The sequence below is a fragment of the Microtus ochrogaster genome, chromosome 7 (genome assembly GCF_000317375.1).
Source record: "Microtus ochrogaster isolate Prairie Vole_2 chromosome 7, MicOch1.0, whole genome shotgun sequence".
NCBI classification, from domain to species: domain Eukaryota; kingdom Metazoa; phylum Chordata; class Mammalia; order Rodentia; family Cricetidae; genus Microtus; species Microtus ochrogaster.
Window position 1 is genome coordinate 78,243,357 of NC_022014.1, and position 17,329 is coordinate 78,260,685.

General features: G+C 55.2%; 1 protein-coding gene across 2 annotated transcripts in view; it reads left to right on the forward strand.

Annotated features, from left to right (window-relative positions):
- The window catches only part of Tmem104 (transmembrane protein 104), a 67,026-nt gene extending 53,680 nt beyond the window's left edge, over positions 1-13,346 (forward strand). For both annotated transcript variants that reach the window (XM_005350699.2, XM_026780434.1), the window contains one exon: positions 11,625-13,346. In XM_005350699.2, coding sequence (XP_005350756.1) covers positions 11,625-12,385 — 761 coding nt within the window. In that variant the 3' untranslated portion in view covers positions 12,386-13,346. The remainder of the gene's footprint in view (positions 1-11,624) is intronic.
- The last annotated feature ends 3,983 nt before the right edge of the window (positions 13,347-17,329 follow it).

Genomic DNA, 17,329 nt, shown 5'->3' on the forward strand with positions numbered 1-17,329 from the left:
TGAGTGCCTGGTGCCAGGTGGTCAGAAAAGGGCATCAGATCCTCTGGAACTAGAGTTACAGACAGTTAACTGCAATATGGATGCTGGGATTCGAACCTGGGTCCTCTGCAAAGAGCAATAAAAGCTCTTAACTGCTGAGCCCACACTTCAGGCCTGAGGGTGCTTGGACGGTAAATCCCTCTGAAGAGGAATAAATTCCAAGGAGAATCTCTGCTGTCCCCAGTCAGGGAGATTATCCTCCAGGCCAGCACAGACCTCACTGCCAGCCCGTGCTCTTCCAGTTGGCTCTCCCAGGCAGCCGCTCCAGACTGGCCACAGCTGTGTGAACACAGGGCCTCACCTGGATGCTGCACCTGCTGGCTGCCGCTGCACCCTCCAGCCTTGCTCCCTTTAATGTAGCCCAACGACTTCCTCTCCCACTGTGCACAGACCAAGCTTCTGTCCTCTGGGACCCTCTTCTGGGCTGTGGCAAGAAAGACTTGCCTCGCTGAGGACTGTGAAGACACAGAGAGCCAGACTAAGAGGTGCCTGTCAGAATCATGCCTGGCACCTGCTCGGCACCCAGACAGCCACATCGTCCTCATCTCCACCAGTCAGCTGACTGTGGCCTCAGGATGAACCTCCCCCGTGGACTGGCTTTGAGGTCAGGGACATTGCCTCAGCCATGTCCAAACAGAGCTATGCTTCTCAGTACCCTCCAGGCAGCCTGGCTACCCTCTATCCCCACACCCAGCTGTGGTCCCTGCACCTCAGCCCCCCCCACACACACCTGAGAGAAATGAGCAGACTCATCTGTGTAGTTGGGGTATAGGGAATTAGCTTTAGTCCTAGCAGCAGGTGGCCCAAGGGACGTGTGTCAGCTAAGGCACTGTCCTTCATTCCCACAGATCCAGCAACCAGGGCCTTCCGTCCTGAGCCCAAAGCAACAAGACTTAGACCTGTTGGTGGCTCCCTCCCTGGATGCCCAGCTGGCTGCCCCATGGAAGCTCTTGGGCTAGAAGGGGTCGCAATGGCATTATTACTTCAATCCTATTACCCACCCAGCCCTCCCCGCTCGCTTGCACACAGATGCCTCCACGTTGGCTCGCCGACAGCTGGCTCAGCTCAGGGCACCCCACCAGTGTTATTAAAAACGCATTCCTTCTAATAAAGGCTGCTCTGGGGCGTCGAGGACCCACGGGACTCCCTCCACCCCCACCCCCCGCCTCTGTTTGTGTATTCAGAGCCTGCTCTCCAGCTCCCGCACTCCCCTCAAAGTGGGTCAGACGTCCTCGCCAGGCATCCGTAGAGGAGCTAGGGCCGCTCTGCCTGGGGAAGTTGCTCAACCTGCTCTCCCACCCCACCCCCTATGAGTGCCCCAGGTTTGTTTGCCAAGCCAGCAGGCAGTGCAGCTAGGCAGCCGCGACAAACAAGGCTGCGGGTCCCCAAGAAGAGACCTTCGCCTGGGAACAGCAGGGCTTTCTGGCTTCTACTGTCCCCAGGTCTGTGGTGGTCCCAGCAGAGAGTCTCCCAGTAGGGCTGCTCTGATCTGTCACCACCAGCAGTCGGGGGTCTTGTAAGCCTGGGCCATCTGTCGCCCACTTTTGCCAAGTGGCTTTTGAATTCCTGTGCTGCCCTTAGGTGCTGCTCCCCAGAAGTCCAGGAAAAGCCTTGTATCAGAAAATGAAAGTTGTGTGCCCCAGCTCCTGTCTCCATTCCCCACCTCATGTGGCCAGCCTTCCTGTGCTCGAACTGTCCTGCCCAGTGGCCGCTCTACAAGTAGAGGGGCCCAAACAAGTCCCTGGTGGTCTTCATTGTTCCCTGAGTTTTCCAGGCATTCGCTCTGCACACGAAAAGAACAGTGTGAAGAGAGGAACTTGGGGTTTCTGTGGACAGGCCATCAGGTGAAGCAGACAGGTCATTAGCCTTTCCTAGAGAAGCAGCACAGGCTGACAATTGCACCTCGGCCAGCATCAGTCAAGACCAACCAGGATGCCGTGCTGGGCACCAAGAGAAGGCGGCCATTCTCTTTCCGTCTCCCATCTAAGCAGCTCCACTTGCTGTCAGCTCTGATCTGCAGGCACCTCTATCACATGCAGCTCTTCCCACCAACCACAACAATCAGAACTGCCGTCCCCACCCCCAGGTTAGGGGGACAGCTACCTGAGCAGTCCCAAGGCAAGGGAGGAGCACCTGTGGTCAGCAGAGGGGCGGGTCTGGCACCACCGTGATGATAAGGATGGGCTCTGCACAGGGTAGCCGCCACCTACAGAGCCACAGCAGCCCGCAGCTCCACCAGGCATGCTCCTTCAGGCCCTGGTGTCTGTCGCCTGTTCTTGTCCTTATCAGTCGACTCTCTCCTCCTTGGTCGCTCTGCCAGGAAGGCCAGGCAGTCTTCAGCGGGGAGGGTGACAGGACTCGAAGCTGTATGTTTCAATCTCCAGAAAGGAGATTAGCTGTCTTACGGCCAGGCTCCTGACTCTGCTGTCCCCACGGTCACTAACCAAGCTGCCCTGACAACTCTGCAATGAAAAATGGGGACTCTGCTTCCCAGGTAGCACCTGTGTGCACAGAGGGGGGGACATTGAAGGATGACAAGACCAGAATTCCTGCTTTCCTACTAGGAACTTGACTGCTCTGGAGTCTGAGTGCCTGCCTGTACGCTACCTCAGGTGGAAAGGGGGCGCTCTGCTCCAAGCCCCTCCAGGAGAAGCTTGTAGCCATGGGGCAGAATTAGTCCTGCAAGTGAACAGAGTCTGGTCTTTTGGAAGGCACAGGAACCTGTGCCCAGCACTGGAAGGAGCCAGGCTAGCTTGAATTCCTTCCTTTCAGGAGAAAGTTGTTGACTGGCAGAGGCAACAGAGGCAGGCCATAAAGTCTCAGGAAAAGTCCCACCCGGAACCCCAAAGTACATCAGACTCCTCCCAAGCTTGTCTTGTCCTCCCTGGGAACACACAGGAGACCTCTGACCCCTGCTCAGGTAGAAGAGTGACAGCCCGGAGGGATAGAACAACTCAGGCATCGAAGGATCTGAAGAGAGAACTTACACACAGAGGAGGAACACACATTGTACACATGTATGGACATATACACTCGGAGGAGGAACACACATGGACATACACACACGGAGGAGGAACACACATGTACACATGCATAGACATATACACAGAGGAGGAACATGTATGTACCTTGTGTAGCTTTAACTACCCTTGATGGGGCAAGAAGAGGTGCCCGAGATCTTTGTAGCACAGGTGTGAGCTGCCTGCACGTCGGGCTCCTCGTCCCTCTCCCCCGACCTCCAAAGCCCCTCAGATGAGCTGGTACCAGTGCTGGTGTTCAGGGCCAGCTCCTGAAGCTCCTGGACCAGCTCGGAAGCTGGAGCCCTAGAGTGAAGCAATCTCCCCCTTAGAGCACGAGGAGACGCGTGCCCACAGTGCTGGTGTTGGGGACCACACCTCAACATGGGAAGTAAGGCTGTGGGGTGGTAGTGGGCTACTTCCTTGTGACTACCCTGAGTCGGTCCCTGCCTGTGCCAGTGCTACGCTGGCCGCTTCCATCCCCTCGGTGCTCACCCCCTCCCAGCGCCTCCACTTAATGGTTTGTGTGTGTGTGTGTGTGTGTGTGTGTGTGTCTGGAGGAGGGGCAGAGAGCAAGAGATGGGAAGCAGGGCATGTGCTGTAGCGACCTGTTGAGGTCCTTTCTCTCTTTCCACCTTTCTGCGGGTTCTAAGGAATCGAGCTCTGTGGGGCTCACACTCGCCCTCTAACCGTCTTCCCTGCCTTCTCCTTGTCTGTTTTTTTTTTTGTTTTTTTTTTAAATATTTATTTATTTATTATGTATACAATATTCTGTCAGTGTATATGCCTGCAGGCCAGAAGAGGGCACCAGACCCCGTTACAGATGGTTGTGAGCCACCATGTGGTTGCTGGGGAATTGAACTCAGGACCTTTGGAAGAGCAAGCAATGCTCCTAACCTCTGAGCCATCTCTCCAGCCCCCCTTGTCTGTTTTTAAAAGCAGTGCAGCAGCCTGCCCCAGGAGCAACAGTTAAGTGGCACTCAGGTTGAACCCAGTGTAACTTGAAATGTTGGACTTTTTTGAAAACCAAACCATGCTCCGCCCCTCAGCCGTCTGTCAGAAGCAGCCCTGTCTCGGGGCAGCACTGACCCCGCACCGCGGCTCTTGTGTCTGAATGCGGCTCCCCCTTTGCAGGCAGTTAGTCCCAGTGGTTGAAGAACAAACACGCAGTCACTTGCACCTGCCTTAGGACTGGGAAACTTTTTCAGCTCTGGCCCATGTTGCCTTGTCAGTCTCCTGCCCCGCCCGCCATGACCAGAAGCAGACCCATGGCCCTGCGTCCTGGGGGGGGGGGGGTTGGCAGCTTGATGCTGAAGGACAAAGCTGTAGCCACGTCCCTGCCGGAGCACCGGGCCCAGTCACTGATGCATGAGCTGGCCATTCATTATCATTAGCTCTGGCGTGTTGATTCTCTGCTTGGAGAAGACAGCGCTGTCCTTCTGACAGCCACAGTGACGGATGGCCGCCTCCATGGAGGGCTGCTTCCTTGCATGTGCTAAGCTGGAGCCAGAACCACGAACAAGACTTAGGAAACAGCACAGGGTCGGGGCAGTGCAGGCTTGAGCCCATCCCAGAGCGGTTATCTGGGACCAGAACAGAGCTCTGGGTTGAAGCAGGGCCCTCCAGGGAACATGAAAGAAAATGCTTATACATGGGCCTGGGACCTTGACATGCTGGGACGATATTTGTTAGATCATCCTTGGGTCTGAGAGCCGTGGTTTCAAGTGTCCGTATCTCTCGCGGGCACTCAGGAGTTAAGGAAAGACAGTGGCATGTAGTCTGGCCTTGATGGACACAGTTCTTATGCACCACCGTTATGTCTCTTATCCTCTTAGGTCCTGCTGTAGGAGACAGGCTGAGGGCAGGAATGTGTTCTAGCTTCTCCTGTATCCAGATAGCCCCGCTAGCTTAGTGGCTTAGGTTCCATGTTATTTCCCTAGCCCCCTAGGCCAAGTCAGTACGTTCTCTCTCTGTAGGACAGGACAGACACCGACTCAAGCCTGTTTAGCCTTTTATCTTTTTTTTTTTCATTCAAGATACTAGCAATTGAACCTGGATCTTGCACAGGCCAGACAAGTGCTATCCCATCTGAACTGCCCCATCCTTACTATCGCTTTTCAGAGGTAGTACCAGCCTCCAGCCCAGACCTGTAGAGTCCCTGTGCAAATCAGGGGACATGGCAAGGGTTAGAGTTAGGACACTCAGCTCTTCTCCTACTTAAACTTTATGGTTGAGGACTGGCAGGAGGCAGAGGTCTTTCAAATTCCCAACAAGTCAGAACATCACTGCTACCCACAAAGAACACTGGCCACTGTGAACCTCCCCCGCCCCAGGGGAAAATGCTCAAGACTGGAGAGAGAGCTTCCTGCTCTTCCAGAGGACCTGAGTTCAGTTCCCAGCATCAGTGTTGGGCAGTTCAAAACTGCCTGTAACTCCAGCACCTGAGGATCTGATGACCTCTTCTGGCCTCACCAACCACCCACACATATGTACATACGTGTGAATAAAAATAAAAATGGGTCTTTAAGAACATACTCAATTTAAAATTACTGTTAAACACATAAAAGTATCTTTTAGTATGTAATCAGTACGAAAAAAAGTTGTCCCAAGGGTCGAACTCAGGCCATCAGACTTGGCTGTAAGCTCTTTCTCACTGAGCCATCTTGCTGACCTAAGTTCTATGGTTTTGTTGCCACCTTCTAGGAGAGACTCGGGCAGCCTTTGGTGTGCTCTGAAGTCCCCCATGCCATTTCAGCACCCTGAGCTTCCCCATGAATAAAAAGAAATAAAGTAATAAAAATAAATCTTCCCATTTCACAGGGAAGAGGAAAAGAGTAAAGGCACTAAGAAGGGCTCCATGTCCCACCTTCACAGTCAGTGTCCCCAGGAAAGGGAGTGGGAGAGCACTGGCCATGTGCCCCGGCATCAGCGGTATCTAGGCAGGTGGCCCAGTTCCTGCCAGGATCCTGCAAGGAAGGCAAGGTCCCGCCTTGCTTCACACCTCACTGAGCAGCAGGAAGCTCCAGACCGAGCCTCAGAGACCCAGGATGTCAGCCAGGCCGCCTGCAGTCAGAGCCCTCCCCCTCCCCATACCCCCAGTGCAAGCTAGCTCCTCGGTGGCCCCAGGCTGCATTTCCGGCGCCTGAACAATGGAGCTGGTCTCTAATAACTCCGACCTCTCGCTAAGAGAACTGAGTGTGTGCTTGGGAGAAAAATCAAAACCTTTGTCCTCCCAATTGCCCTAGGACATCTGTTACAGATGTCCTAATGTCAGACTCCTGCTTACCTCGCATCTGGCCCCAACAGGTTGGCAACTCCATCCGTGGCTGCACCCGGTCAATGTGAAACACTACTCACCTTCCCTGCCCTGAGTGAGACCCAGGAAGGCAGGGCCTGCTTGGCAAGGCCCTTCAGGAGAGGCACTGTTTGCCTGTTCTGATGTTCTCAGAGATCAGCGTGCCTCTGTCCTTGGCGGGTACCCAGGAGGGTGTGGTTTGCCCTTTCTGCCTGCCAAGGGGATGCTCTGAGGTCAGACAGACAGACAGCATCAGGTCAGACAGCTCCTATAGGGATTTATCTGGCTTTTGACAGCAGAAAAGAGGGAAGAAAGCCATTCAGGGGCTGCTGGTACTGTAGGGTGGCCTGGTGCCCATGTGGCTTTTGCCCTGACCTCCCCACACAGGGAAGGGAAATGTACCATCGCTCCCAGCTGGCCACTCAGGGCTAAGGAGCACCTGTTTTTGTCTCAGCCCCTCAGATAATGGCTTGCCTTCTGTACCTCCCTCCCTTCCTCTCCCTCCCTCCCTCCCTTCAAAGAGTTAGATGTTGCGAAGCAAGCTGCGCCTCAAGGTGAATCAATATGGCGAGGCCAGCTTGTCGAACTTAGATCAGCTGTCAGAAGTCTGCCTGAAAGCAGCGCATGGCTTCGGGCAGAGTCAGGGATGGGAGTCTGGAAGCCGGAGGGCAGCTGGCGTCTCATCCTCATTGTTGCCTTGCAACGAACCCTCCTCTCCGAACCAAGAGCAGGCGCAGCAGCCACAGACCTGGGGAACAGAGCAGCCAAGAAGGTCCCTACATTCCCTTCTGGCACCTGGCACCTGCCTCTCCTCCCCTCTCCTCAGTGGGCTTCTACCCTTGAACTTGGACCGTTCTTAGCACAGGGATGTCATCATTCACCCTGCCACTAAGGCGACCACTAACCAGTTCTCTATTGTCTTTGGTACCCTCAACCTGGTGGTGCTCCCGCACTCTGGACCTCACAAGGACAGGACCCATGTCTCTCCTTGCACTTACCCCTGAGTGACCAGAATAGTGCCGGCACTCCACAGACACTCAGTGAGACTGTTGAGTGACAGTGAAGGCCAAGTCTTAGGTTATGCAAAAAACCTGCACAGTTGTTTCTCAAAATAATAAAAGTCTCCTGCACCCTCACCCCCACCCCCATCATTGTACAGATGACCTGCCCAGGCCTACTGTCCCCATGTGACCTGGTGTGATGCTCTCACCAGCCTTCTGAGTTCTCCCTGACTCCTCCTTGCTTCTCGACACCCCGTGGAGTGTGACTTCCGGTGTGGAAAACAGGTGCATGCAGATATGGCTTCTCAGAGCTTAGCTCAGGATAGGGCAGAGACAGACACACCTGGCCCTGCCACCCGGGGGCGTCTCTGATGGGGACATCTTGGATGTTTGGGGACCCCTCGCCATCTCACCTCCATGTCCATCGGTACCTCTGTGGCAGCTAGAAGTGAGCAGCGGCCATAAGCCAGGGAGGCACAGCAGTCTCCCCCGCGCCTCCCGCACTGTCTGTCGCTCACAGCCTGTCATCTTATTTCACCTTGATTTATTAGCAGACCTAATGAGTTTTTGGAGCAGCCATCTCTCCAGGGACGGGGCGATCAATCTAGGAGATAGCCCGTGAACTCTGCTCCTTGGGTGCCCAGGAAGGCAGGAAGCGTCAGGGACAAAGGAGTCTGGTCCCAGGAGAGTGGGGTTTAGTCTTGCACCCTGGTCGTCTTGGGACCTCTGCAGGTTGGAGCCGTGACTTCCTTCCCTTCTCAGTGTCTGTCCAGTTTAGTACATAAATATTTTTTTGAACTTAACTGCCTGGAAGCCAGACTAACACGCTTCTCCTCCCCTTCCTGTTCCCAGGGATCAGTGCTGTGTGAGTGTGCTCCAGGTGATGGGGAGTCTCTTGGGCTTGACTAGGGCTCTCCCTCAGGCCTCTGCCCCAACAAGGGTGCCCACCTGTGACCCCTGTGAATTCTTTGGGCACACGTGTGTAGAGGTCCGTACCTTCTCCTGGTGTGAAGGTGTGTCTCCTTTTGTTCACTGAGCCTAGAGCACAGTAGGCCCTCACGAGTGACCTCCTCTTAGATGTGGATGCTGCGCTCCTCCCCAGCCTGATCCAGTGGCCTTTCTACGCTGTCCCCACTTTTGGCAGACAGTACCCAGTGTAGCTGAGGGAGGGAGAAAGGGAACACAAACGAGCCTGCTCCCTTTGGGTGATAATTGAGAAGCTGCCATTCGCTGGGCAGTGGCGGCACACACCTTTAATCCCAGAATTTGGGAGGCAGAGGCAGGCAGATCTTTGAGTTTGAGGCCAACCTGGTCTACAAAGTGAGTTCCAGGACAGCCAGGCCTACACAGAGAAACCCTGTCTCGAAACACACACACATATAAAGAAGCTACCATTCCACAAAATGGCCGTCTAGAACAGATTTAGTTTTGAGAAAGTGTGTGTGTTTTACTGGGGCTTACACCTAGGTCCCTGTGCACACTAAGCAAGCAGTCTATCACTGAGCTCCAACTGTAGCCCTCTTTAATTTTTAAAAAGATTTTAAAATTTTTATTTATATGTAAATGTCTGTAAGTGTGTGGCACATACGGGCACCTAACTGGTGTTACAGGCAGCTGTGTGCTGAGACCTGAGCTCAGATCTCTGGAAGAGTAGCCGGTGCTCCTAACCGCTGCTGAGCCGTTTCTCTAGCCGCTTACTTTTATCTGCAGACAGAGCCTCACTTATTTTCCCAGGCTGGCCTTTAACTCACTTTGTGGCCCAGGCACTGGCCTTGAACTTGCCATGCAAGCTCCTGCCTCAGCCTCCTGTGTAGCTTTAATTCCTGGCCTACACCGTCAGACCCAGCTGGGAAGTAGAGATTTTGAATAAAGAGGTTTTAACAGAATCAGGTGGGTCACTAGTCTCTGGAATAACATTAACAGATGAGACTAGTTATGGGGGGGTTGTTCAGACGTATCACCCACAGCCACACCTTTATAGGCCATCCTGAAGGTTCTAGAAAAGCCTGATGTAGAATGCAGCCCCTGGAAAACCAGGTCAGAAGTCGATGCTGGAGAGGTGGAAGGAATGTAGACACACACTTAAAAAGTCAGGGTCATCGCTTGGGAACCTGCTGCTTGGAGCAGCCTTAGGTTTTCTGCAGTAAGGGGGTGAGGGGGAGCCCAGCCAGAGATGTCCAGGTGGTCACCCTGAACAAGCAGCCGGAGCCTGTTCACAGCTCTTAGGGACTTGCGGCTGCTCCCAGAGGACAGAAAAGAGGAGCCAGCACCTGAGGCTGAACCCAGCCATGAAGTGCTGGCATCTACCTCAACAGCCAGCCTCCTCCCACCTCTTTGCCCACTTGCAAGACCCAAGGCCAAGGTCACGCAACAGACAGCTGCAGGATTTCTCCACTGGCATCTTTCCAGATTCATGCTGGCTGTGGCCAAGGCCTGGACCAGGGCCAGGTCACAGGTGGCATCCCAAACGGTGATGGCAAAACACAATTTAAATATTGCTTTGCAACAGCAGCTACTCCCTTGGCCCTCATCCAGTGCCCCCCCCCCCACCTCCCGCCCAACAGTGGCCCAGCTGCCTGCTCCCAGCTCCTGAATAGCCAGCTACCAGGCCCCTGAGCAGCATTGCTGTGCTGTGCTGAGGTCGGGCCCTCACTAGCACACGAGGCGCCACCCCTATAAGGTGAAGTCCCCCCCACCCTGTGCCTCAGTATACTTTCTGAAGCTGCCTACACCCCAGGGGTGGCTCCTGGGGTCATGGGGCGAGGCTAAGAGAGGAACTAGACTGCTGCTTCCCTTTGACTGGCCAGGGCTGGAGAGATTTGTGCTGCCCTGGAGCAGGAGGCGGGTGGAATCGAGCGGGCTGAGTGAGCTGAAACAAATCATCTTCTTTATTGGCAGTTTTCACCGTCTGAGCTCCCTCCTCCCCTCCTGCTTCTCCTCCCCCACCCCCGCACTACCAAGTCAGCCAGCTCAGATTAAAAGTAATAAAGGACTTGAGCCCACTCCCAGGTGTCGTTATGGGAGGAGACATTGGCCTGGCTTCTTGTGGGTCCTGCAGAAAAATCTCTCCCAAGAACCAAGGAGTGCACCGGTGTCCTAAGGGGGATAATACTGGTGCCCCAGGTTCATACTGAGGAAGAGACCCCGATTCTCTGATGGAGCTCCCAGACGGGACGTGTCAGCCCTTTCTATAGCCCCTACCACTTACAAAGAAGTGTCGTGTGCCCTGTGGACTTGTCCCCAACTGACAGGACGTGTCAGACCTGTTCTGAATAGAGACAACAGGGATATATAAATTCAAAATGGAGACAGAGACAGGGGTCTCTGTGTGTGCTGAGTAGTCACCAGTGGCAAGTCTGGGTGATGTCAGTGGCAGATATCAGAAGCCAGAGAGATCTAGAAATACCATCTTTGTTGGTAAGATGCTTGCCAGGCGCCCATGGCCATTGGTGGTGCTGTAGTGAGTCCTCTGCTTGGATATCTTCAGGGACTCGGGTTCTAGGAGCCAGGCTGGTGAGCAGTCCATGGGTGGAGGGCCTGAGAGGCTGCCCAGGAAAGCCAAGCTGCCTCTAACCTGGTTGCTCTGAGCAGGTAAGGTCATAGACGCCCTTCCTCGGCAAATTTCCTGTCCCCTAAGTGACACCAAGCCCAGAACTGAGCCACATGGTGTTTGCTGCCACCCTCGGGACCGGTCCTGAGACTGCCTGTCTCCAGCACGGCTCTCTGGTGCCCATTCTTCCGTGGAGTGACCGACCCCTCACTACTTCCTACACACGGCTCCCAGCCTTCCTGCCCTCTGACCCACACGACGTCGGGGACCTCTGCTGAAGAGGACGTCTCCCCGAAAATGTGCCGTGCCTTTCGTCCCTGGGCTCCCCACACCTGGCTCCACAGGCACGGAACCTTAAAACCAAGGAAGAGAGAGGGGATAGTGCTGGCTAAGTCTGCCCCTGACAGGAAACTGACAGTCCCTGGGAGGGTCCCTGAAGGACGAGGAGGGAGCTGGTAGCTCCTTACCAGGCTGAACTGTCCTGCTGTCAGGCCAGTTTCTCCTGTCTCTGGATCATGCCCACGCCCCTGCTTCCGGGAAGAGGAGGGAGAACAGAACGTGGGTTCCTAGAACCCCCACAAGCTCGGCAGCTCCTGCACAGCTGTGGGGGGTTTTGTGGTTCCTTGCCCTGAGCTCCAGTCCTTAAGGGCCCAGCCCTGCAGAGCAGAGACTGAGGGTGAGGCGGTTCATCCTCTCTGACTGACCCCTGCCTTGTCTTGCAGCTTTCGCCATCATGATTGTGCTGGCCCTGGTGCGCATCGGGAACAGGCAAGGAGAGGGGCACCCACCCCTGGCCAACTTCTCGGGAGTCCGGAACTTGTTTGGGGTATGTGTCTACTCCTTCATGTGCCAGCACTCCCTGCCATCCCTCATCACCCCCATCTCCTCCAAGCGCCACATCACACGCCTGGTGTTCCTGGACTATGCCTTGATCCTGGCTTTCTACGGACTTCTCTCCTTCACGGCCATCTTCTGCTTCCGTGGCGACAGTCTCATGGACATGTACACCCTCAATTTTGCAAGGTGCGACGTTGTGGGCCTGACTGCTGTCCGATTCTTTCTGGGCCTCTTCCCCGTGTTCACCATCAGCACCAACTTCCCTATCATTGCGGTGACCCTGCGCAACAACTGGAAGACACTCTTTCACCGTGAGGGTGGCACGTACCCGTGGGTGGTAGACCGTGTAGTGTTTCCCACCATCACGCTGGTGCCTCCCATTCTGGTAGCCTTCTGCACCCATGACCTGGAGTCCCTGGTGGGCATCACAGGAGCCTACGCAGGCACTGGCATCCAGTATGTCATCCCTGCCTTCCTGGTGTACCTCTGCCGCAAGGACACCCAGCTGTCCTTTGGCTACGGAACTGTCAACAAGCATAGGTCCCCGTTCCGCCACACCTTCTGGGTGGCCTTTGTGCTACTGTGGGCTTTCTTCTGCTTCTTCTTTGTCACAGCCAACATTGTCCTCAATGAGACCCAGCTCTGATAGCAGGACGTGTCTGACAACAGGAGGCAGGGCCAGCCTAGTCCCGGCCTCCTTGCCTCATCAGGATTTAGCTGCCACCCAGGTCTCCGTGAGCATGCTAGCCTGGGGCTCTTGGAGAAGGTCTTCTACATCTCCAGCTGGTGTCTTCTCCTGACCCAGCCCTCGCCCTGCAGGACAGCCCACCTGCCTGGGAACGTGGCTGTCCCCAGATTCTTCGATGGACCCAGTCTGTCACACATGTTCCTCCACTTCTGCTCCTAGAGGCTGTGGGGGAGACAGTGCAGGCACTGCTGCTGTTTATACTAGAGCCCAGACCCCTCCTGCATCCGCGGCCGTCCACTAGCAGCTGCTGCCTCTTCAAAGGCGAGTCCCAGGCCCTGGCTCTCCAAGCCTGACCTGCTTGTGATGGTCCTGAAAGTTGCTAAGTATTCCTCCTATGGGAGGCCTGGCCAGTTCTGGTGACAAGGACAGGAAGTGCTAATTGGCACCAGGGTCCCTAGACAAGAGCTGTGAGAGCTTTTGCTGTGGGTGCCAGCTCTGGTGTGACAGACAGATGAAGCATCCCTTCCATGGGGTGTAAAACCCTTTCAGGGACCCTCTGTTCCACGGCTTCTCCTTCGGAGCCCAGGGACCTCCTGGAGTGCAAGGCTGCCCTCACCACCCACCCACACCATAGTGGCTAACTGGCCTGGACTTACGGCAGGGAAAGAACAGAGTGCCCCTCTGCAAAAGGTCAAGCCTGTGTTCTGCACCCCAGCTTGCTCCCATGCTGCATTGCAACACTAAGGTGGTGCCCTTAGGAGCCTGGTCATGGATGCGCATGGCCAGACACTCCAGGTGGCTGGCTATCTTGGAGCTGGAGGAGATGAAGGAGGCCAGGTCCCCAGCCGCTTCCTAGCTGGTCACGCATGTACCCACTAGGCCCAATGCCTTGGAATGAGGAGTGATTTAATGAACTGCATTTTCGATGTGCCTTCTGCTTCGGGCATCAGGGATCCCTCCTGACCCTGACTTGCCCCAACCCTGGGCCTAGTCCTGCCTGGACAGACCCGCCTCTGGGGTTAAAGGGTCTCAGACCACTGCCCCTTCCCTCTTGATTTTAGTGCCTTGCTCCACCCTCATGAGGGAACTTGCGCCAGCTCCCCCTTCCCTTCCACATTCTGCCATATTCAGCGCTTGAGCTCAGCTGTGCTGTTGGATGTCCCAGGTCCCAGGGGTCTGTGCAGAACCTGCAAGGAATGGGGGACCTACTGGCAGCACCTGCTACCTCTGGCCCCAGCATCCCCGCCTCTAAGACCCTCTAGGTCGCCATGGGCCTGCCCACACCTTTCTCACCGCGATCCCACGTCAGTAGTTTCTTAAGCATCGTCATTGCCCGTCCACATGAAAAACAGACATCTCTACAGCCACCTGCCATTGCAGAATCTTCCTAGGAGACCCTGCCCCAGGGTGGGCCAGGTGGGGAAAGTGGTACCGAAGCAGGGCCGGGCGGAGACTGCACACCCTCCTGTGCTCAGGCTGCTTGAGGAGAACTCAGTTAAAACATCTGTACTCATCTTTCTCCCTCTTGCTTAAGGACAAAGCAAATTAAATCATCTTCCTGCAACATACACACCTCATCCCGCCCCCAAGCTCCAAACCAAATTTTGGTGGAAAATTTATTAGCATCATAAAGCCCAGGTTGATTTATGTGGCAATCTGGAGCCACACACGGCAGTGGAGCGTTCCCCTCCATCTCCAAGTTAAGTTAGGGAAACCCCAGCCGAGGAGGGGGGAGGGACCCAGTGACCACTGACGCCAAGTCCTCCCCACTGCCCGTCTGGGTTCTCTGCTCTTCCGTCTCCACCTACTTATTGACTTGTCGACTAGAAGTCACATGAGGTCACCTTCTTTACCCCACCAGGCCTCTGCCTCTGGCAGAGAATATTGGGGCACAAAGAGGATGTGAAGGGCTTACCATTCCTGGGTGTGGGTGTCACCTGTTCCCCCACAGGCATCAAGCACATTAAATGTTTTTTTGTATCTCCCTGGTAAGGTGATAGGCCAGGCCAAGATATCTGTTTGCTAAGAGGCCCTGAGGTTAGTGGCCGGGAGGACAGCAGAGGAGCCTAGGCTGGCCCCACATCCGAGTCTCCCTGGAGGAAGCCTGCAGCTCAGCAGCCGTCACTGCCATCTCTGCATCGCTCCCGACCAGTCCCAGGGGCAGGCCAGGTCAAGGAGGAGTGAGCATGCTCCGCCAAAGCACCAGACCCAGCTGAGCACTGGAACACAGTGCCAGGAGCTCTGACTACGCCTCACCTGAGGCCGGTAGCTGGGCCAGATGGCAGGTGACAGCCTTGGGGGGGGGCACTGCTGAGGGACAGAAAGTGGCAGTGGGCACCAGGCCAGGCCCAAGGCCACACAGCTGTCCTCTCCACATGGGACCAAGAGCGGCCTCAGCAACAGGCAGTGCTTGCCTTGGGGCCCCAAAGACAAGTAGCCGGTGGTTCCAGACCCAGGAGCAGAAGAAAGCTGGGCCCTGCATACTGACTATTGCCAGGGGCCGCTGAGAGACTGGCTTTCCATAGCCAGGCTGCAGGCAAGCCCTGCCAACCTTCCTCCCGGGGGCATGCTGCATGCCTGGCACAGTGTTGGGTCCATGGTGAGGACCAAACTCAGACCCTGTGGCCCCTGAGCAGTAAGCATCTGTAACCGTCCCTCTTCTAGGTCCTCCGGTCATAGGTCATGGTGGGAATGAAAGGACTGAACTTAGCCCAGCACCAAAGTCCTTAATAAAGCTGCTACCACTGACAGTTGTCTCCTTAGTCGTTCATCAGCTGCTACCGTACTGCTCACCCAGGACCGAGAGGACTCTCTTGAGTCTACCAGATACTGCCTAGCTTTATCACCTCCTACCAAAAATGGTTGTTCTGTAGCCACTGCTAGTTACACTTCAGAACCAGGGTAACTGACCCAGAGTCCAAATCGAGGAGGGTTTGTGGGAGAGAAGGATTGGCTGTGGTTCCCTTGTCTTCTAGGAACCTTGAGGGCGGCCCTCCACTTGTAAAGAGCAAGATAAGTAAAACCAGAGGGTCGTGGCTAGAAATGTCATGTCTCTCCCACCCCCACCCCATTTTTGAGCACTGGCTCTCTGGAAAACGTTCGCTGATGTGCATATGAGCTGTTGGCTAAAAACAAGTGAGGGAAGCAGCTAGGGCAGCCACAGGAGGGAACTGGGTCAGACTGTAAGCATGTCCCACTGTGAGACAAGTGGCAGGGCCTTGCTTTTGCATGTCGCATCAAAAGGAAAAAACAGCATTGAAGGTGGGGGTTGTTAGGGCATCGTGTTAGCCCTTTCTCTCCTATGATCTCATAGTCCCCCCCCCACACGGGCTCTCTACCTCCTCTTAGAGGCACGAGAGAGCCAGGGACACTTCCACCAGGAGCAAGAAGCTGAGACATCTATCCTTACACCCTCTTGCCCCTCTGCGTTCCTAGAAAAGAACCAGGTTGCTGGCACCTGGGCCAGCCCTCCTTGGAGCCACCAGCAGGCTCGGTTCCACGTTTGACTCTTAATTATCTTTCCAGCTCTTGGTTATTAATGATCTTGGGCAGCAAGCAGAGCATCCTCGACCTCCCGCCTCCTCCCAGACTCACCTGGCGCGACCTTCTCCCACAGGTGCGCACAGAAACTGACTCAGGAGGATGGGAAAACAAGGACCCAGATCCAGAAACTGAAGGGTGTCAATTAGCCCTGCCACTACTGTCTGGGGAGCGGGGTGGGAGTGTCCAATGTCAAGCTCCCTTCCCGGGAGCAGTGTTGTCCTCCCCTAGACTCACCTGTTGCTGCTCCCTGGTTTCACCTTGTGAGCAGCCCTAAGGCAGTAAGTGATTGCAACCATAATAAAGGGGCGCTACCCCTTCTTAGGGTGGTCAGACTCTGACCATGACAGAAATGTATCTGACCTTGCCATTTTCCCTAAAACAAAACTAAAAAGGCATGGTTGTAGTGGCCCCCAGCCAAGCAGTGGTGTTGGAGGCTGAAGAGGCGGCATGAGCAACTGTGGCCGAGGACACTGGGCTCCAGGGGGTGCTGTACCCAGCACTCCCCTCCCTAACTTTGCCTCCCTCTGTCACGTGGAAGAAATATCTGCCAGTGTCCAGCCCACCTAATCTATAGAGGACAGCATGACCCCAGCTTGACATCATAGCAGTACAAAAGGGTCTGCCTGGCCCAGTAATGCTTTTCACGTTTGGAGCGGTTACCGACGCTCGCTCCCTTCACAGTCGCTGGAGAATAGATGTAACTGCTGATGGGGAAATTTGAAAGACTGCGAAAGCCGCCCTTGCAGAGGTCCCCAGGACCAGTGTTATGTGACAATGCAAGGTCCTCTGCTGAGAACCCCAGAGGGAACCTGGGGTGCTGGACAGATGGGCAGATTGTCCCACCTGAAGTTTCAGCACAGTGAGGCTGAACCATGCCTGACCCAGAATGGTACCTATGCCCACCTTCCAGAGACCATGGGCTAGGCCCCAGGCAAGCTTGGCAGACTCCCCAAACAGACCTTCTATGGCCTTTACCGCTGTGACACTGTCAGGCTCCCAGGGAGGTCTCCTTAGCCAGTCAAGACAGCCGCTCTCCCTGCCAGCAAGAGCCTCCCTTTGCAGGGAGACCAAGTGATGAACTCAATCCATCACCCCCAGAGCCCCCATACTGAGCAGAATTGTCTCAGAATAGGTGGAACTGGCCCTGAATACCAAATGGCTTATGCTTCCGGGAGCCTCCCCCTTCCCCTCCCCCAGCCTCATCTATTCCTACCTTGCTCTAGGACACCCCTGAAGCTAAGGCTTCCCTAGGTGGAGCTGTCCGTGTGCTATAAGCAAATGTCCAGCCCAGAACACACCTGAGGCTGTACTGGGCACCCTCTGGGATGTAGAATGAGGCAGCCTGGACCAAGTGGGCTG